General features: G+C 42.0%; 1 protein-coding gene across 2 annotated transcripts in view; it reads left to right on the top strand.

Moving 5' to 3' along the window:
- The window catches only part of LOC149220199 (serine/threonine-protein kinase STY46-like), a 432848-nt gene that overhangs the window by 50125 nt on the left and 355487 nt on the right, over positions 1-27236 (top strand). For both annotated transcript variants that reach the window (XM_089384695.1, XM_089384696.1), the window contains exons 2-4: positions 11047-11161; positions 11728-11780; positions 12071-12187. In XM_089384695.1, coding sequence (XP_089240821.1) covers positions 11047-11161; positions 11728-11780; positions 12071-12187 — 285 coding nt within the window. The remainder of the gene's footprint in view (positions 1-11046; positions 11162-11727; positions 11781-12070; positions 12188-27236) is intronic.

Below are 27236 nucleotides of genomic sequence, written 5' to 3'. Positions count from 1 at the left end.
TTGAATAGGATTAGTGGGAGGTTGCACTGGGTTTTTGTTAAAATTGGCAACTAGGGCCAAACTCCATGTGGGTCATCTTATTTATGGCAGCTGATATTTTTCTTGGATCCCTCTCATCGAGAGGTGTAGGATTGATCTAAAGATCATCCGATTCCGATAAGTATTCGTGGAGTTATGAATTTATTTGTGTTATAAGACAATTCGTCAAGGTTGGCCAGCAACCAAATAAACCCCACATGTGCTCAACGTTTTAGTATAAAAGGAGATGACTTGAGAGTCATTTCACACACACTTCTATCTTCATTTCTCTCCACTTCTCTTGGGTTTTAGTGGAAGAGAAATCTAGGAGTGGAAGCCCTAAACATTGGAGGAAGAGAGGCTGACCTAGACACACATGGAAGGCTGCCCTAGATGCAGATGGAAGGTTGCCCTAACGCAGACCTAAAGCAACCCTAATGTTGGATGCCCTAATGCAATCCTAAGGTCTGAAATATAGTGCGAATTTTGAGCGAGGAAGGCTGAGGCAGGTCCAAGTTTGTGCACTGTTTTGGGTGCGAAGTTTAGAGAAGAAGAGCTGCAGCTCTTAGTCATTGCATGAGGCAAAAAGGATGGCTTGAGGTGACACATTGGAGCAGTCTTATCGTGCAAATAAGGTCGTAGACTAGTGGTGAGTTTCATGATTGTTTTATGCATGATATTGGGGTGTATATCTCTGTTTATAGGGACGCATTAAGGGACTATTACAACAGCTGTTGGGAGAGAAAGGACCTCCTAACTAGGCCGTAGTCATCTCTAAGGACGACAAGGCAAACAAGGGTATTCTCCCTATACGTTAGGCTTGTTGGTGTCCCCTAACCAGTCAAGTACATGCACAGATCCCTAGGCAGAAATCAGCAGTAGCATGCAACGAATTGAGGGCTGTTTGTGGACTGATAGTTAGATGCATGGGACAGCAAGGCAACTAGTACAGCAGTGCTAATATATAGGACAACAAGGTACATAGTGCTGTCAAGATATATGGGACAACAAGGTACATAGTGTTGTATAGATACATGGGACAACTGTGACATGGTAGCAAAGGCACATGGACAGCAGTAAGCATTGGGACAATAGCAAGACATAGTGCTGCAATAGCAATTGGGACAACAGCAAGACATGGTGTTGCAATAGCAATTGGGACAACAGCAAGACATGGTGTTGCAATAGCAATTGGGACAGCAGTATGGTAAACAAGGTGCAACAAGCACATGGTGGCAAAACAAAGTGCAGCAATGGCACTTGAGGGTACATGATGCAGTACAATGATGGGTACTATCATGATTGATGGAGCATGATAAGATGCAGCATTGTGATGATGGGTGCAGCATGGTGTAGCATGGTGAGGTGCAGCATGATGACGAGATGCAGCACGATGATAGGTGAAGGAGTCACCTTGGAGAATCAGTTGAAGCAGCATATCTTCAACTGATTTCATGTATCTTCGTAGAAATGATCTATGCTCTTATCTAGATAAGTCAAAGTATTGACTTTTGTTGTAAATGTACTATCTCTCTCTCTCTCTGCTGAACTATTGAAGAACATCTAAGAAGAATTGATCAAGGGTTCCCCACATTGGGGTTTGTCCATTGCTAGCGCCACATCTTGTGTCCTCTTGTTTTGGCTTGTCTTCTGCGATTTATGTTTATGTTCTATCTGTAGTTTACTTTAATGCTGATGTGATTGCTAATCTGGAAAAGATATTGAGCTAACTGTGAAAATTGAAATAAATTGCTCTAAGCATAGAACATACCTAAACTTAACAGTTTTCCACAATGTCCCACACCTCAACTTCTTCAAGCAGTAGCATCATTCTCTCCTTCCAGGGGCCAAAATTATCAGCCCCACTCAATCTGTCTTCCACCCTCAAACTAGTTGCCATGACTCTCACAACCAACACAAAATCAACAGATCTGAACTAGGCAACCTTCCTACCTCTCAACCAATAAGTCTTTGGGTTTCTGACTGAGGTTTTAGGCTTGTTGTTCACTGATATTGCAGAAATTTGCTTGCTGTTCACTGATATTGCAGAAATTTGCTTGCTAGTCTCTTCTATCAGTTGATGGAAAATTTCAGATCTGAAGCCCCTTGGGCTTTGATACCATGTAGAAATTTTTAATGCTGTAGCCCTAACCCAGTTTCAAGTTTTAAGCTTATGGTTTAATATCGTTATGCCAAACAGTTAGCTGATATAAACTTTATGCAAATTTGCTTTAAACATTTAGGATTACTCTACTATATCTTTTCAGCTGATATGCAAGTAAAGACAAGCACACACACATAATTCTTACACAGTGTTTTTGGTCCAATGACCTTGGAAAAACCCACAAGGGGAAAACCAGTGAAAGGAGGATTTTATTTTTTTTCAAAGAAAAAATCATTAACTTTCTATTAATAAAAATGAAAAGTTACATTGAGTAGATGCATAAAGCATTCAGGAAGTGTCTCGAGGGACCCGTGTATGTACAAGACACACATATAGTAGCAAAACTACCAAAAAAATAAAATAAAATAAAATTACAGATTGCCAGATAAACTCGACTTTTCTTTTTTGCCTTTTTTCTTTTGAATTTTTTGCCAGACCCCAAGTGATGTAATAGAGACAATTGCCAGTTCATTATTTCTGGAGATGTTTGGAACTTCTTTATCTGAGTCAAAGCTTTCAGATATGTGAGATCGCTTAACTCCACCTGTGCCTTGATTGTTGTTTTTTTCCTCTAATTGGTTTTCAAGGGTCGGAACAACTGTTGAGTTATTTGGATTCTCTGCTTGTTTGTTCTGTTCTTCTCCCTCCTCTTGAGAGCCTTGTTGTTTTCCTGTCTCTGGCTGTTGCTGGGTTTCATCCATTTCTTCATCCTCATCATCTGACGATGGGGGTTTTGGGAATTTCCATCCTTTTTGTTTTTGCGGTCTCTTCTTTGTTTTTTTCTTTGCTTGTTTGCATGTGTTTTGCAAGTGCCCTGTTTGATGGCAAATCCTGCATCTAAAGGCAATGTTTTCAAAATCTAACCACTATGTCCACTTAAAATCTTTGTATGTCAAACGAATACAATCCGGAAGGCTTTTGCTTAAGTCCATCTCCACAAAGATATCGGCAAAAGTGAAGATCCCTTTGTCCATTCTTTCTTGATCTAGCTTTAGGAACCTTCCCAAAGAGTTTCCGATGCCTTTTAGAACCAGATGGTGCCCAAAAGGTAGTGGGAGATTATGTAGCCTTACCCAAACCGACATTTTTGTAACCACCATTGGGTTTACATTAAAACTAGGGAACCATGGGGTTACGAAGAAACCCGCCCGTCCCCAGAACCATGGTCTGTCATTTATGACATGATTGTAATCTATTTGTGTATCAAATTGAACCACAAAAAAGCCTTTTTCACACAGATAAATATCATAGTCTCTGGTCCAGTTGAGGTAGATCCAGATCCACTCACTTAGATCTTCAGATTTGGGTCAGAAACAATTAAATCGACAAATGATAGCTTTTGCTTGTAAAGTATTGAAGAGACCACTTACTTCTGGTAATTCTATGGACAGATCTGGAGCTTTTTCCATCTTTTCTACTATGTACGGACCTGGGATTGTCAGATTTGGGATTTGTTTGTCCTGATTGCCAGCTTTCCCTCTTAATACATCTTTGAAAGAAGCCTAACCCTTATCTGTCGATGATGATTTGGTTAATGTGCTTGCTCCTGGGGCACCTCCTTGTAGTCTTAGATTCTGGATAATGGTAGAGTTCCTTTGAATACCATAGTCTTTCAAATGGATCTCTTCCTGCAACACTTTCCCGGAAAAAATCAAACTTTGTAATGAAGCAAAAATACCTGTGACATTTTGGGCATTTTGCTTCAGATCTGTCACTTGATCCGTACTCTGGACCCATAACATTATCGATTTCCCAGAAATAGTTTTGATAAAAACCTGATACAAATCCTTCGGATCTGGGTCTGCCCCTCTGCCGTTGCCTCTGGAATTTTGTCCCCTATTTAAAATCGTGTTGGTTTGCTCTACATTTGATGGTTGGGTCCAAAAGCCCAAGTTGTATGGGACCATGCTCGTCTCGACCTTTGCTTGTTCCATCGGATTGTGCCCTTTGCTGTTGGAGATGGCCTTTTGCTTTGCATGCAGTGCTTGACCAGTGCTTGTCCATGGTGCAGATTCGTAGATTGTCCCAATGGAAGAAAAACCATTGTCTGCAACGCATCTCTCCTCCCATAAACTAATCTGGGAGTTTGGGCATAAGCAGGTGGAGTCCGAAATCTCTGTATTCATTCTCACAGACCCCGATGTAGTAGAGCCAACATCAAAGACCCAGTTTGGGTGCTAACCTTTGAAGAGGAGCCATGCTGCAACTAACGACTGTGTCCAAACTGTGGCTAGTCCCAATGGGACCTTGTGAGAACCGACAACGTATATCTGTGCAGAGCAGTTTTGTGGCATGAGAATGTCAAAGGTGAGGCCACAACAGATTCCATGTGTGCATAGAAGCACACTCCCCTCGCCCTGGCTAATCGAATGCATAAGAAGAGGTCCAAAACCTGATTGCGGCGCAGTATCCCTTACAATGTTTCGCCTGAACCCTAGCGCTCTCCATCTTGTTGAAGGAAATGTAACTAGGTTCGGTCTTCATAAATGTACTTTTGATATTTGTATTTATTCAAGAAAAGAGATATTATTTTTGTAATATATGTCAATGAGTTTCTTGCTCATTGAAGTAGGTCTAACACATGTCAAAGTGCTATAGGTAAGTCAAAGAGTCAAAAGAATTATGTTGAAGACCTTAAGGGTATGTTACATTATGTATATTTATGTATACAAGTCAAAGAAGACACCTCCAAGCAAAGTCAAGTCTCCTCCTAGCAAAGACACCATCAAAAGAAGCAATGACACCATTAAAAGCACCCATCACAACAAAGAAAGTCAAGTCGGCCTCGAAGCAACAAGTCGGCCTAAAGGAGGGACAATCCTCTATATATAGAGGTTGTCCACTCTAAAGATAGCTAAGATCAGCTCTGAAATCTGCGAAGAGAAGAGGCTAGAAAAAGGGTAACAAAGGACGAAGAAGAGGTCTTCTAAGGCAGCGAAGGAAGGAGGAGAAAAGCTGAAGTGGAAAGGACTATTCTCTAGGGTTAATGCAGTCTGCGGTTATATCAGCAGTAAGGTCACAGTCACATGTTCATCATTGTTTGGGTTAGAAATTAGGCCTAAAAGGCCTCTCAAGTCGAGCGAAGAAGACTCTCTCTCTATTGAAGGAAAAAGGACCCTAATTCTCTAGGGTACCTCTCTCACGTGCAAGAATTAGGGTTGTAGTGCTATCACACTAAGGAAGAACGAAGTGCTGGAAGGAGGTGAACAAAGGGTTGGGAAAACATAGTGCAGAGAAAAGGACTTGACTTGTGCTTGTAGGATCTTCTAGTCAAGGGTCTAGGATTTGGCATTGATCAAGAAAGAAGCTTCAATAAGAGAAAACTTACTGAAGGGTTTTTCTGTCAAGAGAAGAGAGGTTTTGGTCCTGGCAGAGAGCCAACATTTGTGTTCTTGTCTTTATGTTTTTGGTAGCAGTTTGATGAAACACACACACTAATAATAAGAAGAAGATTAAGCTAAGATAATTGTAAAAGTGCTTCACAAATTGTTATCAAGTCAAAAAGAATCACATTACACCTAATTTCCTAAGATTCTTCAACACATCCTCCTCGTTTTAGTATCTTTCAACTTTTTTTTCAAAAAGGAGGATTTTATTGCTTCTAATTTCCTAAGAAATTTACACAACAAATAGTATTTTAAGGTACTTATCTCTCCTTAAATGCTGTTCTAGATTACTTGGAGTTTGTGTCAAGGCTTCAGCTCAAATTCTGGAAGTTTGAGCCACTGTTCCAGATCTGTAACATTTTAAACCACTGTCAAATCACTGCTTTGATGTTGACTTATGCTCAGAGGTATCCTCTTATGCCAAATGCCAATAATCTGATGCAAACTGTCCCTTATTTCTGCCCAAGTCTGCGTGTAGGAAATCACTAATAGACTTCCTTGAAATGCAACCCAATTAACAATGATTTTACCAAAAACTAGAGCTTTGAACAACTCCACGAAATGTACGCCGAGAATCACTCTCAGCCTCCCAGCAAATCAGCGCAGACTCACCTTGAATCTCGGCCTGCTAATTGTTGGAAATACATGGGGGGGGGTGAATCAGTATTCCTTAGCAATTAACACTTTTAAATTTTTTCAGAGCATTAGTTAATCTTCAATTATTATTAATGTCTATCCAGTAACAACAGTAAACAAAAAAACACAATAGGCACAAGAATTTTAGGTGGAAAACCCCCTCCAGGTCAAAAACCACTGAATGCTTTTCTAATAAATTCTTTAATCTTCAGCCCCAACTGAAATTAAAGTTACAACTTCCTAGAATTCTAGAAAAACACTCTTCTCCAACTCCCATTGGAAGGACGCCCCAACGCCTTGGTTTCTTCAGTAGTCAACTGAATGGATGCACCAACATCCTAGACCAACCTACCACCCTGAAGTGTTCATAGGCTCCAACCTGTAGGCGACTTCATGCACCTGCCTAGCACCTCCTTGCCACCCTATAATGATCAAAAGTGAGACAAGAGTGTGGAATCCCATACCAGGGACAATGATCTATGATACAATATGATTTACAATGATTTTCTTGTACTTGACCGAACACCCAATCACACTATGACCTACAACCCAACCATGACATCATCCCAACAGTGATTCCTATACCTCCCAACAATGCCTCTTCGACTCTAGGCAGATTGACTCTTTTACAATAATTACTCTTTTACAAATTTACAATGATGACTCTTTTACAGCACTAGCGTTTTGAGAACACCTGACACTTGACTTGACATTGCTTCTTGGATCACTTGCAGCTGCTGAGGTACTGTTGTGCTTGCTTCAAGTAATGGTACTTTGGCATTGCATTTCCTTCTAGTATGTGTCCGAGTTGTTCTAAAGTGTCATCCTTCCTGCACATGCATTAACAAGCAAGACCCAAACAAATACAAAACAATATACTTACGCTGTCCTGCAAAAACATATGTCAGAGATGATACTCAAAATTCAAATGCAAACACTAATCATACATACCTTGCTGTAGCAGACTTACCCTTGACTGTTGATGTGTGGTCCTTACTGCAGTGATCCTTGAATGCATAATTTTTCTTGCCTTCTAGGAGCTCGATATTGAATCTGTTGTATCTATGTAATTTTGGATCTCCAAGGTCTGAAATTTCGTCCTGTGGTAGCTCTCTGAGTCCTCTTTCCAACCCCATAGGTCTGATCGATATTGGATTCTTCAAGAAAGAGTTATGCCCAATCTCCCACGATGACCTGATTATAGACTGGTTCAGTAGAGCGAACTTGTACGAAGTGCCACGTGTCACTGTTTCGACCTTTAGCCCTGAAAACGATATCCAACAATCTACAGTCCGTCCTCTTTCTGTCATTGTTTACGAAATTTGAATCCAATGCTCAGGGATTAAGTTATGACGATTTTCTCAAGGTCACCTGTTTGACATGGAATTCGGGAGCCTGCAAAACCCTAACCTCCTCAGATCACATCTCTGAAAATCTAGTGAACCAAGATCTGAAATTCGGTCACGAGGTTCATCAAGATTTCGGCTCAAATGGGTTTTAATTTCAGCTTCTAAAGTTTCGTAGAAAAAAGTTATATAGCGAAAATGCCACGATGGCCTGTTTGAAGCAGCGAAATCCTAGAATCCAAGGCTCTAAATTTGCTTCAAAACAGACCTTCAAACTTGATCATAATTTTGTGCCCTAACCAAACCTCAACGAAACCTTAAAATCTCTGCAACAGATCCTACGTTAAAAGCTCATGAGGGCCGAAAAATTACGAAGGTCTTCTCACAAGATAGTTCGTTGAAAAGTGCTTGCTAGAGGAGGATACGAGGGTCACTATTTATAGAAATGTCTTGAGTTGAGAGGATCCTCAACAAGTGAACGTTAGAAGGCTTTTAGGAGCATAAAACATTATTAATTATTGACTATTCAATACCACAACCAATGATGAGTGCCATGCCACAACCCCATGGGGTTTTAGCCCACAATCTGGGGTTACTAACTTCAAACACGATTAACTCTCAAACCGTGAAGAACTACATGGCGTGCCATATATCAACGGAAACATCTCGACGAGTAGAATCTATCTAGAAGATCCTTGACTCGGAATAGGATGAGTTGTCAAGTCAAAATGGCCATTCAATATCGGGGTAGCCCTTGGTGCTGCTTGGGTTGACATCAATGACAACCACTGATCAACACTAACCCCTTGAATCTCGACCTTCTAAGTCTCCTGAAATTCTTTGTCTGCATGCTTGTATTCTTCAACTAGAGACTCGGGTTTGGTAGCCTTCTTGTTGTTCGAACTTCGGTTTGCCTTCCTCAGTTCTGCAATTACAACCTCCTCTCAAGCTCTTCTTCTCCTCTTCTCAAAATGCACATGAGAATAATGAGAGCCTCCATCTCCTTTTTCCCTTTTTGTCTTCCGAAAAGAAGAGAACCCTAACCCTTGATATCTAATGGCTGAGATTAAATCTTAGCTCATTAGATCAAGGGTGGAGATCATTCCCTCTCTTGACCCCTTCTCTCATGTGGTCCCCCTCAATTAATGAGTCTCATAGTTACCTTTTAATGTTTTTGTACCATGTGCACTTTTTCTCTCATAAAGTCACTTTTAAAACATAAGTCACTTTAATATTAAAAAGTGTACTTTGTACTTTTCTCATAAAGTCACTTTATAACACTAGTGACATTAATATATTAAAGTACATAGTACATAACCCATAAAAAGTAACTTTCCTCCATGACATTAATAAAACTCATAATGTCACATGACAAAAAGGTCATTAATGTGTTTTCCTAGGCCAAAAGGATAAATGCACTAGGAAACACTTCCTTGGTACCCTTATTTTCAACAATAATGTTTGAAAAGACACTTTGAAGAAGACATTTTGCGTGCTTTGACTTGGAGGTGACTTGGCTTGCCCAAGAGAGTGCAATGGACCTCTTTTCTCCAAGCGAACATGATATGTTCCCTCGTGGAGTGCAAAATCATTGTGAATTGTGAGACTTCCACAAAGAGTGACGGTCATGGCCAAAGAGGTGCACATACATAAGAGAAATGGTCAATGTGGGGAGTAAAAGATAGGTATGCTCTGACAATGATGAGATGGGTGTTTGCACCTTTACATCGTGCAATCACCATTACAGGGCTAATACAACAAGTGTTCCTATGAGTTATGTGTCTTAATAGATCCATCTCCATGATGCTCGAATATCAACCCAAAAGTTAAAACATAGGCATGTCCATCAAGGCAGGGAGTTACCACCCACCAAGGGGAAGTTAGTGGAGCCATAAAACCAACCACCATGAAGATGAGATCAATAGAACTGGTCATGGCCGTCCAGCCAGAACTAGGATACACTTTTACACTTCATCCCACATGGCCTACAGGACCATAAGACTGCACACATTTGGGCTTACAAATGGTGTGGTCCTTTGTCAAAAATTTTGGGGTAGCCCTGCTGAAATAGGGGTAATAAGGTCCAGGCCCCAGGAATGGAAAGGGTGAGGAGAGCCCACTCAACTTTAGGTTCAGTTCCCTGACCCACCTAGTACGTTTTTCCATGAGCTTGGCCTAGACTACCTCCTTGACTGCAGAAAGAGGGAGGGTGGGCTTGTCCCTACCCACAACAACGTATGCCCAAGAATTTTGTCTTGGTTTCCTGTTTAAAGGTGGCCTGTTGGGTTTGAATGTTCTCCTTTTTGTTTTTGAGGTCGAAGATTTCTGCATGTAGATTATGATTTGGTGGTTGGAGAGCATCCTGCACTTGATTTTGGTATGACTGACTCTGTACAGAGAGTACTGTGTTGACTGGATCTGGATTCTGAACTATGCCTGGGAGAGTACTGATTCTCTGTACCATTGAAATGCTTGTCAGTGGAGGGGATCCATGGGGAACCCACCTCTAAAACTGATCCTGCGAATTGATGAATTCCTTTCCATGTGCCGTCTGAAGTTTTGCCCCCCAATCTGAGGGTCTGCTGAATGTGTTATCTACTTCAGCTGCTTGAAGTTTGCATTTTATGGGTTCTGTGTGTGGCTGTTCTGTTGATCACTTTCTCAAATAAGGGCTGCTGGGGTTATATTATATGAACTCATTTCAAGTTTGGCCTTGCTAGTTATAACTTATGGCATCCTTAAAACTTATTCACCTAACAAATGTGAGTAGTAACACAATCTACCGATTTCTTTATTGCTGGTTTGTTGCATTGGTGCATGGTTAATTCTGGATAACTCCAGAAAAAGAAATAATATCCAACCATTAGGTGGTCAAAGAGCTTGAAAATTTTATAGCAATCAGTGTAGGTTTAATCTAAGGCACTCAGCAAGTGAATACCACGACTTTTTGTAATTTTCCTCAGTAGCACTTTTAATGATATGAGATCACTTTGACGGAAATATTTTATAACTAAAGTGAACAGGTGCACTCAGTTCCCAACTATTAGGTGAAGTTTGTATTTTGGCATTAGAAAATGTGATAACAGCAGTATATAATTGCATGAAACTTAGAGAAGAGGTTTGGTTGGAAGTATGAGGTCTCCAAACATGCTTTTTATGCAGAACTAGCTTTGGATGGTGGATACACTCGAAAAGTGCCCATTAAAGGCCCCCTTGAAGATGGATTTTTGGTCGCCTATATTCGTTTTTGGTCGCAATCATTTAAAACTATAAGCTTATCTTGGTTAAAGTGAAGTTTTTGTTTAAAACTGTTCGTTCTCTCCCAAATATAATTCGAACTTGAAGAGTTGAATGGAACTTGAAGAAGATGGCCTTAATCTATGCATTAAACTAGGATACCATACAGGTAAGAAATTTGGACAATATTTAGGAATAACGGTAAATTTGAATGTATAACAACAATTTTATTTTGGTCTTCCATTTGTCTGCATTGCAGGTATGCAATTGATGCGAATCAATGGAGGGTAGAAGATGTTCTCATGCATCAAAACCTACTCAAGCTTGCAGTAACGCCAGAAAATCGACCTGTCTTCCATGTTTGTTTATCAGAGGTAGGGTCTATACTATCCCATAGCACGAGAACCTTACAAGATATTTTTGCATGTTGAGCTTTTGAAATGAACTTAAACCTTGCTTCTCTCTTAATTGCTGCCCAATAAACTTTATTACTGGAATTTCATTTTTCAGACCTAAAGATGATACAGGTTTGACTATAGTGTGTTCAAACAACACAAAAATCAACGTGCCCATAATTTAAGAAATCTATGTGCTATGCTATCCTTGTTTTTTTTTTTTCATCTCTTTAAATTAATGATTGCTGTTTGTATTTTCCAGTAATGCATTTATGCAGAAAACAATGAACGACTTAATGTTTAATGTTATTTGATACTTCCTCTTTTCCTTGGGAAAGAAACTTTGTAAAATGACTCATGAGTGAGCTGGTTTATATTTATATAAGGTCTCCCCCTTTTTCCGGTTATTGTCATATACTGGAAGAAGATAGGAATTGAAATATAAAATGTCTCCACCGGGAAAATGATTTATCATTCTGCAATAACTGTTCTAGCATCTTTTCTTTATGGTAGTTTATTGTTATGTTTGAAATGGTGTTTTGCAGCGTATGGAGCAGCCGGAATTGGTGGTAGATGTTGCTTCCTCAAGTTTAAACGAGTATTATTTTGCTTAACTTTTACACTTTTTCACTTTATTATTCAAATTTACAGCACAGATAATTGCAATCGACAATTAAGTATCTTAATTCCCAATAAATGTTTGGATTAAATGGATACGAGGTATGCTAGATGTCCATCTGCGAAGAAATTTCATATATTATACATTTGAACATGTTGCGTCTATTAAGCTGATGCTGCTTAATGGGATGAGTAATGTTGGTGATGGGAGGAAATTGGATTGCAAGATTTATTGTTTGTACTGAGCATTTTTTACTTTGGGTTCTGAAGGGATAATCTACTTAGTCCTGATCCCTGCTTGAACTTGAAAGATTTAGTTCTGGAAAGCAGTGAAAGTGCTTTAGATCTTGGAATCAGCAGAAGCGTCCAGAATGATTCCCTTGAAAGGTATTGCATTTATCACATAATGACTCTCCTTTGAGCATGTTTACAAGGTTCACATGTATGTATCTTTTACATTGATGATCTATGAAAGGTGAAAAGTAAACACCCTCCATTAAACAGCCAGACGCCACTTGAACCCATATACCACTTTATGAATCCATACATTTATATATCTTTTACATTAATGATTTATGAAAGGTTAAAAGTTAACACCCTCCTTTAAACAGACAGAAGCCACTTGAAACTTGAACCCATATGCCACTTTATGAATCCATTGGTGGTCACTGGTAACTTGGTAAGAATGGTGCCATTTATATATAACCATTTAAGAAGAGGGCCCTAACTTGTATTTAGGGGAGAAATAGAAACCTTTTTAGAGATGCAAGATCTTCAAGGTTACACCCTTTGAAGTGCATGATCTAAAGAACTTAGAAGATATAAATATGTAAATTGCAAACAAATTCTGGAAAGGTTGGGAGAGTGCTTCAGAGTCCAGGTTCTATTTTTCAGTATTACAAAGAAATGTTTAACAATTGCAGTGCAGGATTTCATGTCTGTTTATATTGTAACAAAAGAAATTGTGATGCAGTCTCCATTTTCCTTCATTTACAAGTAAAAATCTGGTTCACTGAATGTCAGCTCTTGAAGGACATTGAAATAATTGGTGGAAAGGCTAGGGTGTGAATGTGATATATTATATCATAGTGGGAAAGTTGACGGGAGTTTGATTTTCACAAGCTTGAAATGCTCTTTTTGATGTTATGTTGAACTAGTACTTTTGTCATTGCTGTTATTATTCAAGTGAAATACTGACCATTACAATGCCCATGGTGGTTAAAACTGTTGATATGGCCTTCTTTATTCATTTACAATTTGCAGATAGACATGTCTTTCCATTACCTAATTACATGCCTTCATGATTGACTGTTAGAGGAACACTTGTGGCATCAAAGTTGAAAGATATCAAGGAAGTTCAACTACCTCTTTTATCACGAGTTGAGGATAATTGCAATTTAACATAATGACTAAAAAGTATATTCCATGTCCAGCGCTATTCTCCAGTGCTGTATTTTTGGTGGATTCCCGGCACTTCGTCCTCCTTCGTCCGGCACTTCGTTCTCCTACTCCTTGATGATAAGTTCTCTTATGCTAGCTCTAGAAGAGATGTTTCTCTTTGATCCTAAGTGAACCCTCTCACATAGGATAATGCCTTTCTTCTCTTCAACAATCGAGCTTCTTCTTCATGTAAGATGGCAGACTTGATGTGGCAGTACTGCAGCCCTAAATTCTCGCACGTGTGGGAGGTTTCGTGGTGTTCTTTGTTCCTTTCTCCTTCGTATGTGAGAGTCTCTTCTTCGCTTTAATGAGAGGCCTTATGTTTCAAGCCCAAACAATGAGAAGTATGGTGCTGTTATATTGCTGCTGATATGTCCATAGAAAGCCCTCCTTTTCTCACACGTGTGACTGCGGTTTGCCCTAGAAACAGTGAGGTTCAGTACGAGGCAGCACTGGTGGGTGCAATATGATGATGCAGCAGTATGATGTGTGCAGCATGGTAATGAGGTCCAGCATGATGATTGAGTGCAGCACAGTGAGGAGCAGCATGGTGATGGAGGCACCTTGGATCAGTGGAAGTAGTATGCCTTCTACTCAACTCAGATCAACTACCTCTTATGCTATCTTCTTTGAGAAGAGCTTTGCTCTTATTTAGATAAGTCAATACGTTGACTTCTGATGTATATGTACTATCTCTCTCTCTGCTGAACTATTGAAGAACATATAAGAAGAATTGATCAAGTGTTTCCCCACATTGGGGTTTGCCCCTAGCTAGCGCCACATTTTGTGTCCTCTTGTCTTGGATTGTCTTTTGCGATTTATATTTATGTTCCATTTGCAATTTACTATTATGCCGATGTGATTGCTAATTTGGAAAAGATATTGAGCTAACTGGGAAAATTGAAATAAATTGCTTTGAGTATAGAACATACCTAAAATTAACATGGTATCAGAGCTGAGGTCAAGACAAAGCCTGAGCAAGAGTGAAAGAGCAATCATTGAAGACAGTTGGGAAAGGGCAAAAGGCTCAATGGATTCTTCATCCCTTTTCAAATTCACCAAGGGTGGAGTCGAAGCAGAGAAAGTTATCAGAATGGCGTAGTGGAAGCTTCTAATGGCCTACCTTAAGATCACTTCAATGGGAAGTCCGGATCTAAGGGTGGAAGGAAAGGTAGATGCCTTGCTTGCAATAAGTTCGGCCATTATGCGAAGGAGTGTCCGAATGGTAGGGACACATCACTTGATGATGATAACAATCATTCCAGGGACATCTTCAATGATCGGAGGAATGACAGGTAATGCAGGTCATCAAGGAAATGGCCGACTCTTCAAAGAAAGCAAGGAACCCTAGGTATGAAGAATCAAATGTTGTTTTTGGTAAGATAAAGAAGTATTATCTTATATTGGCCCTCTCCTCCAGACTCTTTGGGAATCTGGCTTATTGATTGTAGTGCATCAAGGCACTTCATCGGATAGAAGGGTGCTCTCTCTAATTTGGTAGAGATGGAAACAATCGTGGGATTATACTTGGAGTCAATGCCACCTATCCCAGAAAGGGTGTAGGGAATGTTACCCCTCAATTGAATGAGGGTAACTCGATTCATTTACAAGAATCTCTTTTATGTACCTGATCGCAAGAAGAACCTGGTGTCCATTTCGGCAATGGAAGTCAAAGGTTTCAAGGTGGCATTCATTGATGGAAAGGTACGTGTTTGAAAATGGAATTTTCAAAGATGCTTTTATTCAGGATTGGCAATTTGTATCAAGTTGCAGGAAGTCCATTGGGGACCATGTCAGTTGACACATCTCTTCTATAGCATCGAAGGTATGCTTATTATGGGGCCCTACCCGATGTGAGTCAGATGGTGATAGGGATGCCTGAATTCAAGAAGAGCATGAAGGTACATGTTCGAGATGTACCGAAAGAAAATTTTACAAAGGGACCATTCTCCTCATGTAGCAGGTCCACAGGTTTGGAACAACCCGAGGGGTTTGAGATTCATGATTAGGAATCTCATGTATGCAGACTGAAGAAAGCTCTCTATGATTTAGAGCTAACACCTCAGGCTTGATATGAGAGGATTGATAGCTGTTTGATGAAGCTGAGATTCACTAGGAGCGAAGCCGATCCAAACCATTGCTTGAAGGTTGTGGATGATAGACCTCTCATATTGGCACCTTATGAGGATGACCTATTTCTGATAGGTGCAGACCCTCTCATTTGCAAAAATAAGAATGTGTTGGATTTTGGATTTGGAATGGTAAACTGCAAGCCCGTGACTACTTCGATGAAGCTTAACTTTAAGAAGTTATGTGGTATCGATGCCAAACCTGATTTGGGAAATGCCTCTGAGTTTCATAAACTCATTCTAGCATTGATGTTCTTGGTGAACTCTCTCTTAGCAATTTCAACATTGCTGCTACATGTTTTGCTGGGTCTTCCACATTCTTAGAATACATGTTGAGCTCATATATGGTTGAGCCTCACTAGATTGGTGCCAAGAATCTTCTGAGATATCTTCGGGGCACAATCTCTCATGGATTGAGATACATTGTTGGAAATGTGAAGCTGCATGATTATTTGAATGCTGACTGGTTAGGCAGTGTGGAGGATCGCAAGAGCACTTTTGAATGCTGGTTCTCTTTGGGTTCTGCTACGATATCCTAGATGAGCAGGAAGTAGAAGACAGTTGCTTTGAGCACCACTGAGATCGAATACATAGCTACGAGTATGATCTCGTGTGAAATGCTTGGTTGAGGAAGCTCTTCAGTGAGCTGTTTGGACACATGCTGGATACCACCGTGATCTTCTGTGACAACCAGAGGGGGATTCAATTGTTGAGGAATCCCGTATTCTATGATTGCTCCAAGCATATAGACATCAGGTACCACCTTATCTGGGATATGGTACATCGAGGAGCAAGAAGGCTCCATCGCATTGAGACTGATGTGCAGGTTGCCGACATTTTGTCGAAGCCCTAGGGAAAGGTCAAATTTGTGACTTTCCGAGAATGACTAGGAGTCATGGAGAGACTCTCTCCTAAGGGTCCTGTATGATATGGACATTGAGCTCTGGGAGCTCCGGGGGCTTGGGGGTACATCATGGAGCGATGAGTAACCATAGGGTGAGTGGTTCAACCTTCCCCTAGTGGTCTGCTATGTAGGCAGGATGAGTGGTTCAACCTTCCCCTAGTGATTTGTTGTGTACAGGGTGAGTGGTTCAGCCTTCCCCTGGGATACCCCTTGCGACATGTAGGCAGGATGAGTGGTTCATCCTTCTCCTGCCGAGACATCCTACCCATGCAGTCTGGGACTCATGGGAAGTACCTCTCATCTGGCCAATGAGTAGGGAAATGAGGATAGGGACCATACTAGTATCGATGGATGCATCGTGTTACTACCATACTCCCTATGCTAGGATGATATTGATCTGGGATCAATGAAATTGACTTCGGTTCAGTATGAGTGGTTTGAGACACTCTCTTGTGATATTGATATGGGATCAATGAAATTGACTTTGGGTTAGTATGAGTGGTTTGAGACACTCTCTTGTGATATTGGTCTGGGATCAATGAAACTGACTTCGGGTCAGTATGAGTGGTTTGAGACACTCTCTTGTGATATTGATTTGGGATCAATGAAACTGACTTCGGGTCAGTATGAGTGGTTTGAGACACTCTTGTGATATTGATCTGGGATCAATGAAATTGACTTCGGGTCAGTATGAGTGGTTTGAGACACTCTCTTTTGATATTGATCTGGGATCAATGAAACTGACTTCAGGTCAGTAAGAGTGATATAACTCACTCTCTTTTGGAACTGATCTGGGATCAGTAAGAGTGGTATGACACACTCTCTTCATATGGGACTGACTTCGGGTCAGTAGAGAATGGTATGAGACATTCTCGATCAATTCTTCTTCTTCATGGTTCAGCGGAGCAGAGCAGGGCACTGATGGCAGATATAGTACAGTCTGGCAAATGGATCAGCGGATGGTGTTCTCCCTAGTTGAGAGGGAGTGTTAAAATTGGCAACTAGGGCCAAACTCCATGCGAGTCATCTTATTTATGGCAGCTGATATTTTTCTTAGATTCCTCTCATCGAGAGGTGTAGGATTGATCTAAAGATCATCCAATTCTGATAAGTATTCATGGAGATATGAATTTATTTGTGTTATGGGACAATTCGTCAAGGTCGACAAGCAACCAAATAACCCCCACTTGTGCTCAATGTTTTAGTATAAAAGGAGGTGGCTTGTGTTGGAATTTATAAGCCTAACTGTTAGAAACCCTTCATGTACTTTACTGATTTATTCTTGCCTACTTGTTCTGTTAATTAACAAGTTATTTACCATGTAAATATTGGAAATAAATACAAGTACATGCTCAACACAATACAGATCATCAACTGAAGGAAAAACAAGCACACAAGTGACAGTTATTTTTGGACTAATGTCCCCGGAAAAACCCAATACGGGAAAAACGGTGCAGCTATCTGAGGGTTTTATTATTATGCAGTTTCTGAATACAATCTGGGTGCCAAAATTGGCTCACCCAACAAAGAGTAATCTCGGTAGTAGTACCTCTCTACTTGGAAGCAAATATTCTGGCTGAAACCCCAGATAAACACTCCGACAGCTCCCAGCTCCAATCTGCCCCACAAAAACCCCCAGCGTCTGCCTCTAGGGACTGTGTCAGTGCTTCCTAGCCTAGTGTCAGCCCAATAACCCCTGCGTCAACCTCTGGAGGCACTGCCTCAGCCTCTAGAGCCTCTGCGTCACCCAAGCTAGCACTCTGAGGCACTGCACAACTCTTGGCTACCTCTGTGTGGGCCCTAGCTGGCTCTGCGTGGCCTCTGGCTGGCTCTGCGTCCCTCTCTCCCAGCTTCTCTGCTGATTCTCCTGGTACCCTGTCTGCCTCTCTGCTTCTGTATTCACTGCCCCTCAGCTGCAACTTTGATCACTCTTTCGACTTCCTGAGCAAACCCTGCCCCAGAAAATCAAAATCTTGATCAACTCGGTGTGTTCTCCAAGTGACCCTCAAGCCTCCTTATATACTTTTCTCATTGACAAATCAACAACCGATATTAAGTCCCTAATCAACAGCTAAGATTAATTCTGGCTTGATCCATGACTTTTGGACCATTCTAACACAATTTTATATTAATACACATTAATATTTTATTTTCCCTAAGTTTAGACTTAGGGACTCCATTAAAAATATTAATTATTTTAATATGTCCCAAACTGTTTAGAATCTGCCCAAACCATTTTTGGGTATTGGAGATCTCATGCGCTTTAGCCTCTCCACCAATTTTCGTGGCTAGAGCACATCTGATGCTACCCCAAATCAACACTCCCTCTTAGCGAGGACTGTGCTCTAGTAATACTCCTCACCGAGCATCACCCTGATCCTCCGGCATCGGTCCTTGTGCCGATGCTAGGCCGGCTGCCCAACATCCTCTGCACTATTGCATCATGTACTGGTACCCATGGCCCTGCCACTGCCACTGCTGCATCTGCACTACAACCCCTCTCATTACGTTGCATCCTGCTGCCCATAGCGCTGCCACTGCTAACTGCTGCATTGCAACTCAGTTACTGAGAAGTAAGTAACTGATCTCCCAACTCTGACATCTCTATGAGGCTATAGACACCCATGATGTTGAAACTCCCTCTGTCGCTGACAGGTGCCCCCTCTCTGACCTCTGGGCTGCTGCAACAACTCCATGCATCTTGCACTGCTGCCTCACACTGTCCTGGGAATCCTGCACTGTAGCTCCCTCTGTCGCTCCATCCGCATCCTGTCTCTATTGACATCCGCCAGTACTGCTACTCCTCTTCGGGGCTCCCGTAGCAAGGTATAATCCAAGAGGCTGGGTACCTCGAGGATCCTGCCCCTCATCGCCTGTAGTCCGTCTGACTACAGCTCGATGTCTCCCCACTTCCTCTCAAGTGGCGTGTGAGCACTCATGGCATAGTCATCATCTGTCTCCACTTCCTTCTCCGCCCTTGTTGGCGCAACCTTGATCTCGGAAGCCTCTCCCTTGCTTTTCTTCCTCGGACACTGGCTCACATAGTGACCTAGTTCCCCACATTGGAAGCATTTGACCTTAGAGAGGTCCTTCTTCCGTTTCTCCTGCTTTCCCTCAGATGCTAGAGTAACATCCTCCTCTTCCTCCTTGATTCTAACCCCTTTGCCACTGCTTCTCGCCTTGGTCAGCCTTTTGATCTCTTCTTGACGAAGACCCGCCTACAGTTCCTCCCAATCTGGAAGGGTCGACCTACCCAATCTGCTCTGGACAAACACCTCCCAGTCTTCTGAGATTGCGTTCAAGGCTGCCTCACCATCAATTCTTGATCCTGCGTGGCCCTTATGGAAGTCAGCTGATCACGGATCTTCGTCAATCGATCGAGGAAGGTGTCAATCTGTTCTCCCTTCTGCATCTTCTATGAATGCAACTGATTTTCTAGGAGCATCTTCCTTTGCAGGAAAGTATGCTGATACAATTTTGTCAGGGCCTCCCACATCACATTTGCCGTGTCCTTTTCGGCAATATGTGGTACTATATGGTCCTTGACCCCATCAAGGATGATGCTCTTAGCCCTCGCCATTGCATCCTAATACTTATTGTTATCAATTGGGTCAACTGGGACCGCTATTGTCCTCAAGGCTAAGTGCTTGAGATGGTTCCTGTCTAGAACGGATAAGATTCTGGCCTTCCAGACTACGAAGTTTGAGGCTACGTCCAGTCTGTCCTGGTCTCTTACCCCGTTCATTGCCATCTTGCTGTTCCTCTACTTCCCTCCTGGAAGTTCTTGGTGTGACTCCCTCTGAGCCTTGATTTCCCTCTTTGAAACCCTTCTGCCAACTGTCGAAACACTCCTCTCCAATCCTCCTTTGCCGCTGCAACTCGGATCTGGATTTCTTGGCTAGAAATCCGTCAAGGTAGTGCTTCCTTCTACCTTGGTCTTGCCCTGTTAGGTACTGTTCTGACTACAGTACCCCACCAACTTCACTCTGCAACTTACCCACAACCTCCTAAGCCCCAAGAAATTGAAGGTTAGAGCTTCTAGGCTTTGCGCAGTACCCCACCAACTTCACTCTGCAACTTACCCACAATCTCCTAAGCCCCAACAAATTGAAGGTTAGAGCTTCTAGGCTTTGCGCAATCTCGACACCAGCAAAATCCGCACCTCCTGGCCACGGGCGTCAATCCTTCCTGACTGAGAAAGATGACCAGGCACTGCGTAGGTTGAGTTTGCTCCCCTTTGCCATTGCGCTGATCCTCTTCCCGGCTCAAACTTGATGACGCAGGCACTGCGTCACCCCTTCCTTGCTGCTTCTCTGCTAGGAACAACTTCTGTCACTCGGGACAACTGTTTTCTGCTGCTGCTGCTCTGCTCGGCTGATGTCCTCAGTTCTCCTGTGATCTGCAACCATGCTCTGATACCATGTTGGAATTTCTAAGCCTAACTGTTAGAAACCCTTCATGTACTTTATTGATTTATTCTTGCCTACTTGTTCTGTTAATTAACAAGTTATTTACCATGTAAATACTGGAAATAAATAGAATTACATGCTCAACACATTGTAGATCATCAACTTAAGGAAAAACAAGCACACAAGTGACAGTTGTTTTTGGACCAATGTCCCCGGAAAAACCCAATGTGGGAAAATCAATGCAGCTACTTGAGGGTTTTATTATTATGCAGTTTCTGAATACAATCTGGGTGCCAAGACCGGCTCACCCAACAGAGAATAATCTCGGCAGTAGTACCTCTCTACTTGGAAGCAGATATTCCGGCTGAAACCCTGGATAAACACTTCGACAGCTCCCAGCTCTAATCTGCCCCACGAAAACCCCTAGCATCTACCTCTAGGGACTGCATCATCCCTTCCTGACCCAGCGTCAGCCCAATAATCCTTGCGTCAACCTCTGGAGGTGTTAGTGTCAGTCTTTGTAGCCTTCCTCCAATGATCAAACATGCTCTTACAAAGTGATTTTAAGGTGTCAAGGTCAAATTTTGTCATTTCAGTGAGTCTTCAAGCAAAATTTGGTCACTAGGCATTAGGTCTAGGGTTTGATTTTACCCTTGTCAAAGTTGTCCAAATGTCGGTCCATGTCACTGTTCAGCTGAGTGTACCATCATTCAGAGAGTTGTCATTATCATGTCAAGTCCCACTGGGTCATTTTACACCTTGTTCATGCTTCAGTCGCGTCTAGGTAAGGTCATTTCCCTCTCCTAGGGTTTTGAAGGAAATTTCTCTTGGACAACCAAATCATCGGCAAAACTTGTATCCTGATGTTCATACACCTTCCCCTATCCTTAAAGTACCTTATCAAACACTTCCCATCACTGAGATCCCCCAAATTCCTCATTTTCGCACAAACCCTAGTTTCTTGCTACAACCTGGCAATTTTCTAGGTTGGACCTGTGTTTTGCCTTTTTGGACCCCTTCCCCTCACTCAATCTCTGAGATTACACTTTCCCCTACTTCCTAACATCCCTCCCTACTTCCCAAAATTTCCTCAAGAATTTAGAAACTCCCTATCCCCTTCATTTCGCTTCATTTCGACAAATCCCTTGTTCCACACATCGGGATAGGTTTCACTCAAATGAGGTTTCTGAGCAATAAAAGATGAATTTGGGAAAACTGAGAGAGGTTTTTGTCCACAACATGCCAAGGAAGAAAAACCTCCTTCACTTTTTACACAGGTGTCATGGTTTTGGAGAAATGTCAAAAATATAGTTGCCTCGGGAGAATTGATGCACCTCTGAAGTGACCTTGGGAAAATCAAATTTTCTCCTAGCTCAGTTGGCCAAATGACTTGCTTGATGAGTCAAATGATAACTAGACACAGAGCTTTCCAATGAGCTACCATGAGCTCAATTTGGAGTTGAGGAAGGCATTCAAAAGTTGACTGTAACAGCACTCTGCCTTTAGGCAGCCTCATTTGGCACATTTTGACCAGTCTTGGGAGATTTGATTTTTGACAGGGCAAATGAACTCCAAATTGAAAAATTCCGATTGGGTTGGAAAGTAGACTCAAATACCTTTCCAACGAGCTATCCTGCACCCAATTTGGACACCGGGAAGGCCTCCAAAAGTCACCTGGAAAAGGGCGCGACGCACATAGAGAGCGCGGCGCACTGGGAGAAATTTTCCAGTGTAAATTTACACTGGCGCGGCGCACATGGGAGGCGCGACGCATAGGGCTAAAAGGCCTGAATTTCATTGAAATTTGCCTCCAAATTGCCAGGTAGGGTCTAAATCATGGCTTGCTCATCAAATTTTATGGATGATATGGTGGTTCTTGGCTATGTTCAATTGCCACAAAACTCATAAGACCAACCACTCAAAAAACATCAAAACCATGGTGGCTAGGGTTGCATAATTGAGGTATTGAGGCCAAGGTTCTGTTTTCCTACCATTTTTCCCTCTCCTACCATTTTTCCCTATCCTCCCTTTCTCATTTTTCCTATTATCCCTACCCTAAAATACTACCAAACCCTATCCCCTATCCCTCCTCTTATTTGTCAACATAACACCCCAAAACCCTACCTTGTCAAAACCCCAAAACCCTACCCTATCAAATACCCAAACCCCCTACATATCCCTAAACAAACTTCTCCCCATAACCCCTATTCCCATCACATTACTCCCCTCCTAATACTCCCTTTTTCATTGTTCCCCTTGGTGGCAGATATCACAATAACACCTAGTTTCACACCATCACCAAAAGGGCAGCCCAAGTACAGTACACACAGCAGTCATGGCATCACAACATTCATCAGAGTATGAGATGGAGACACAAAGTGACTCATCCTCGGAAGAGCAGGCTCCCAGGAGACATCACGAGAGTGGCAAACATGTTAGGGATGAGCCCACTACCCTCACTGAATTACAAGCATGCCCTCTTGCCATGTCATGTTTCCAACACCTAGCATGTTTTGAATTTTGTCAAAGGGTGGCAAATGTCAGAGTTCATCATGAGTTGGCCCGCTAGACAAGGCCAATCAGGACCTTGCCTTGCTGAGACACATGGCTTATCATTATAGGACACGAAATATGAGTGCAAGGGCCCGGATAAGGAGCTTGAAGGCGAAATTGAGGAAAGCAACAAGAAAAGCAAAAGAGGCAAAAGAGCAAGATCGGCTTCGAATCTTGGCTGAGGCTTCCTTGGCCCATAATAACACCCCATAGAGAACCTCCAGCCCAAATTTCAAGAAATTTGGGGAATTTCTGGTCACATGACAAATTTTGGGGCAAAACACAGGGTTTTTCTCCTTGTGGCCTGGCACTAAAAATTGGGAGCTCCAAATGAGGAATGGTTTGCATTTTTGGATTCAGCATGGAAAATCACGACTACTTGTGCTTGGACAAGAAATTTGGGCAAGATATGAGTCTCCAAAAGGTCACAAAAATGGCCTCTTTGCCCCTTTTTTGACACACAGGAAGCAGTCTTGGGAGAATGGAGATTTGGAGGGGCAAATGAGCACCAAATTCAAAAATTCCAGTGGGGTTAGAAAGTAGACAGGACAGGCTTTCCAACAAGCCCACTTGGGCACATTTTGGACACCTGCAAGTGCCCCAAAACAGGCCCCAAAGTAGCGCGGCGCACAGAGAAAATGGCGCGGCGCACAGAGGAAAAATTGCCAAATTTGCTTCCATTTCGCGAAATTTCGGTTCGCGACTTCTCCAAGTGGGCCCACTCATCTACACTTCGGTTTTTTGGCACCAAAGGCGGCATTTAAAGTATTTTTTCTCCAGATTGGCTTCTATCCAAGTGGCGAAGGAAGGCAAACGGTCACCCAAGCCAAATGTCATGTTTGTAGCGCTGCACCTGTAGCTGATGGTTGGCTCTTCATCTCCATTTTGTAATGATTCGAGTAACTCCCCAACCCTTGGGCATTCTATCTCTTCATGGCACATTCTATATATTGTATGTAAGCTATTTGCAAAGGGTTGGTTGGCTTGTAACCTCTGGGAGACTGTGGGAAAGAAACTCTGTTTCTTCACTGTGTATTTTTGACAGAGAATTAATGAAAGGCAGCGGCTCTGTTTCATGAGATTCTTGTGGTTGTGAGCGTAGCAAATGTGTCTCTTATGTTTTCATATGTATTTCGTTATGTTTCATAATTCAATTCATGTTCATTTCCAGTGAAATTTTCTGAGTGAGATTAGGTAGAATTCAGTTTTATTGCTCTGCCTGTGGGAAAATTTCATGTTCAGTGTTTTTCCTTTGTTGAAAAGGATTCATGTAACTATGCCCTTTTCACTTTCTTCAGCAATCTATTCATTCCGCGTTACCTCAAACTAAATTGCTACATTTTCCGCCTGCCTTGCCTCACGGAATAATCTGTGCCTTTGTATTAAATTCTCTGTTCCTTGCTGACTGTTGGTCCCATACCATCCCAGAAGCTCGGTCATTCATGAAAATGGTTTCTTGTATCCCTATTCACTTACTAGCCTAAGATCAATATTTCACTGTAAGTCATCTCAGACCGTTTTTGCTTATATATTCACTGAGCGTGACTCGGAGAGAGCCCTCTCCTGTTCTGGTAGGGCTAGCTACCAGACTGAGCGTGGTTTGTGGTTACCCTAATTTTTGCCTTCCTTCAGCCTAAGGCAGATTTAGGTGCTAACAGGAGGCACTGCATCAGCCTCTAGAGCCTTTGCGTCACCCACGCTGGCTCTCTGAGGCACTGCACAACTCCTGGCTGCCTTTGTGTGGGCCCTAGATGGCTCTGCGTGGCCTCTGGCTGGCTCTGCGTCCCTCTCTCCCGGCTTCTGCGTTGATTCTCCTGGTACCCTCTCTGCCTCTCTGCTTTTGTATTCATTGCCTCTCAGCTGCAACTCTGATCACTCTTTCGACTTCCTTAGCAAACCCTGCCCCAGAAAATCGAATTCTTAATCAACTCGGTGTGTTCTCCAAGTGACCCTCAAGCCTTTATATACTTTTCTCGTTGACAAATCAACGACCGAGATTAAGTCCCTAATCAATGGCTAAGATTAATTCTGGCCATTCTAACACAGTTTTATATTAATACACATTAATATTTTATTTTCCCTAAGTTTAGACTTAGTGACTCCATTAAAAATATTAATTATTTAATATCTTCCAAACTGTTTAGAATCTGCCCAAACCATTTCTGGGTATTGGAGATCTCATGCGCTTTAGCCTCTCCACCAATTTTCGTGCCTAGAGCACATCCGATGCTACCCCAAATCAACAACTTGATAATCATTTAGACACACCAGTGTTGTTAAAAGCGCGATCGGGATTAAATCGGCGCGGGGAACGAATCGGAAAAATCGGAAAAATCGGAAAAAAGCGGGAAAAAATCGTTTGGTACAAAAATATTCATTTTTTTTCATTTTTTTTCAATTTTTTTAATATCTAAACCATCTACAACATAAAATAAATACATTGACACATAAATAGGAGGTAGACCACGTCCTCTACTGGTGGCAGGGGTAGCCCGGGCAGGTGGTGTCACCTGGAAACATTACAATCTCCCAATCCTGAAATCCTGAAAAACTGATAAGTCTGCTGAATTTTAAATGAAATCTAAAATTCTACTTTCTCCATATGAAATCCAATGAGGCTGGAACCACTCTCAAACATCCTGAGTCATTTCATGGTAATGTTAAAAATTTAAGTAAAAGGATGAAAATGAAGATTAAGGAGAATGTCACTTTTACTTTAAGAATTTAACATTACCATGAATAGCATATCCATACTAGGGCCTAGACTTGATCATTAAGCTATCCCACTCAAAAATTATTTGTTTCTTTCGAAAAACATTGCATGAAAAAACCCAAAAAAAGTTATAAAACTATGCTGTCCTGAGCCCCCACGATTTTTTCGTTAAAAATCGCGTTTTTTTCGAAAAAATCGCGATTTTTTGAAAAAAGCGCGATTTTTTCAGTAAAAATCGGAAAAAAAAAAGTAGGCGATTTTTTCGTATAAAAATCGCGATTTGATCGGCAAGGTGAAAAAATCGCGATTTTCCGATAAAATCGCGATTTTAACAACACTGAGACACACACGTCACTCTTGATTTCTATCCACTTGTTTTGGGTTTTAGTGGCAAGAGAAACCTAAGAGGATGAAGCCCTAAACACAGGTCTAGAAGGAGACCCTAAGAAGAGGTCTAATACTGCCCTAGCCAAAGTCCCAAAGAAGGTGGTCTACTTGCAGCCCAGCAGGGAGATCTAGCACGGTAAGGAGGCCTAACAATTAACCCTAATGCAGTCCTATCATGCCCTAGCTGCAGGTCTTATCATGCCCTAACTGAACGCAGTCATGCCCTAATCATATACACTGTTTTGAAAGAGTTTGAGACAGCCCTTGGACGTGGCAAAAAGGGATGCCCTAACCGCAGTCAAAAGAGGCTCCTCGCCGCAGCAAAAGCAATATCATTGAAGGGAGATCTATCCACGTTTAGGGGAGGTTCTATACGCAGCCTAAAGAGGCTCCTATACGCTGCCCAAACCTGCCCTAATATGCTGCCTAAAGAAAGCCCTATTCGCAGTTTAGAGAGACCTAATCTAAGGTCTCAAGACCCTAATTTGTTGTCCAAAAGGAAGCCCTAGCTACAACAACGAGAGGACTGGACAGCGTGGACATTTGAGGGCTATTTCAGGGGTCTGTTTAGAGGACAATATGACTGATTGGAGGAGGCCGAGACTAGGAAGGTTTGCTGGAGGGTGCAGCTATTGTTTGAGGGTGACAAGTCCATACATTAGGCTTGAATCTTCCCTAAAGGAACAACGTGACAGCAACAACCAGAAGGAGTATTCAACGTGGAGAAATAAGGCTGCTCTGAAGCTATTTCAGAAAGATAGTGAGGCTGTTTAGGAGGGCAGAATTAGGGGAGCTTAGGATCAGATCCGTTGAGGTATCATTGGAGGATCAAGGATCATATTTGTGCTGCTTGGAAGCTACAGGAAGACTATGTGTTAGGCTGCAGGCCATAACACCACTG

Source organism: Pinus tabuliformis, chromosome Q (genome assembly GCF_031772625.1).
Source record: "Pinus tabuliformis cultivar Carrire ecotype Pingquan chromosome Q, CPIR1, whole genome shotgun sequence".
Classification (NCBI taxonomy): Eukaryota; Viridiplantae; Streptophyta; class Pinopsida; order Pinales; family Pinaceae; genus Pinus; species Pinus tabuliformis.
This window is presented reverse-complemented; position numbering and strand designations above follow the sequence as displayed.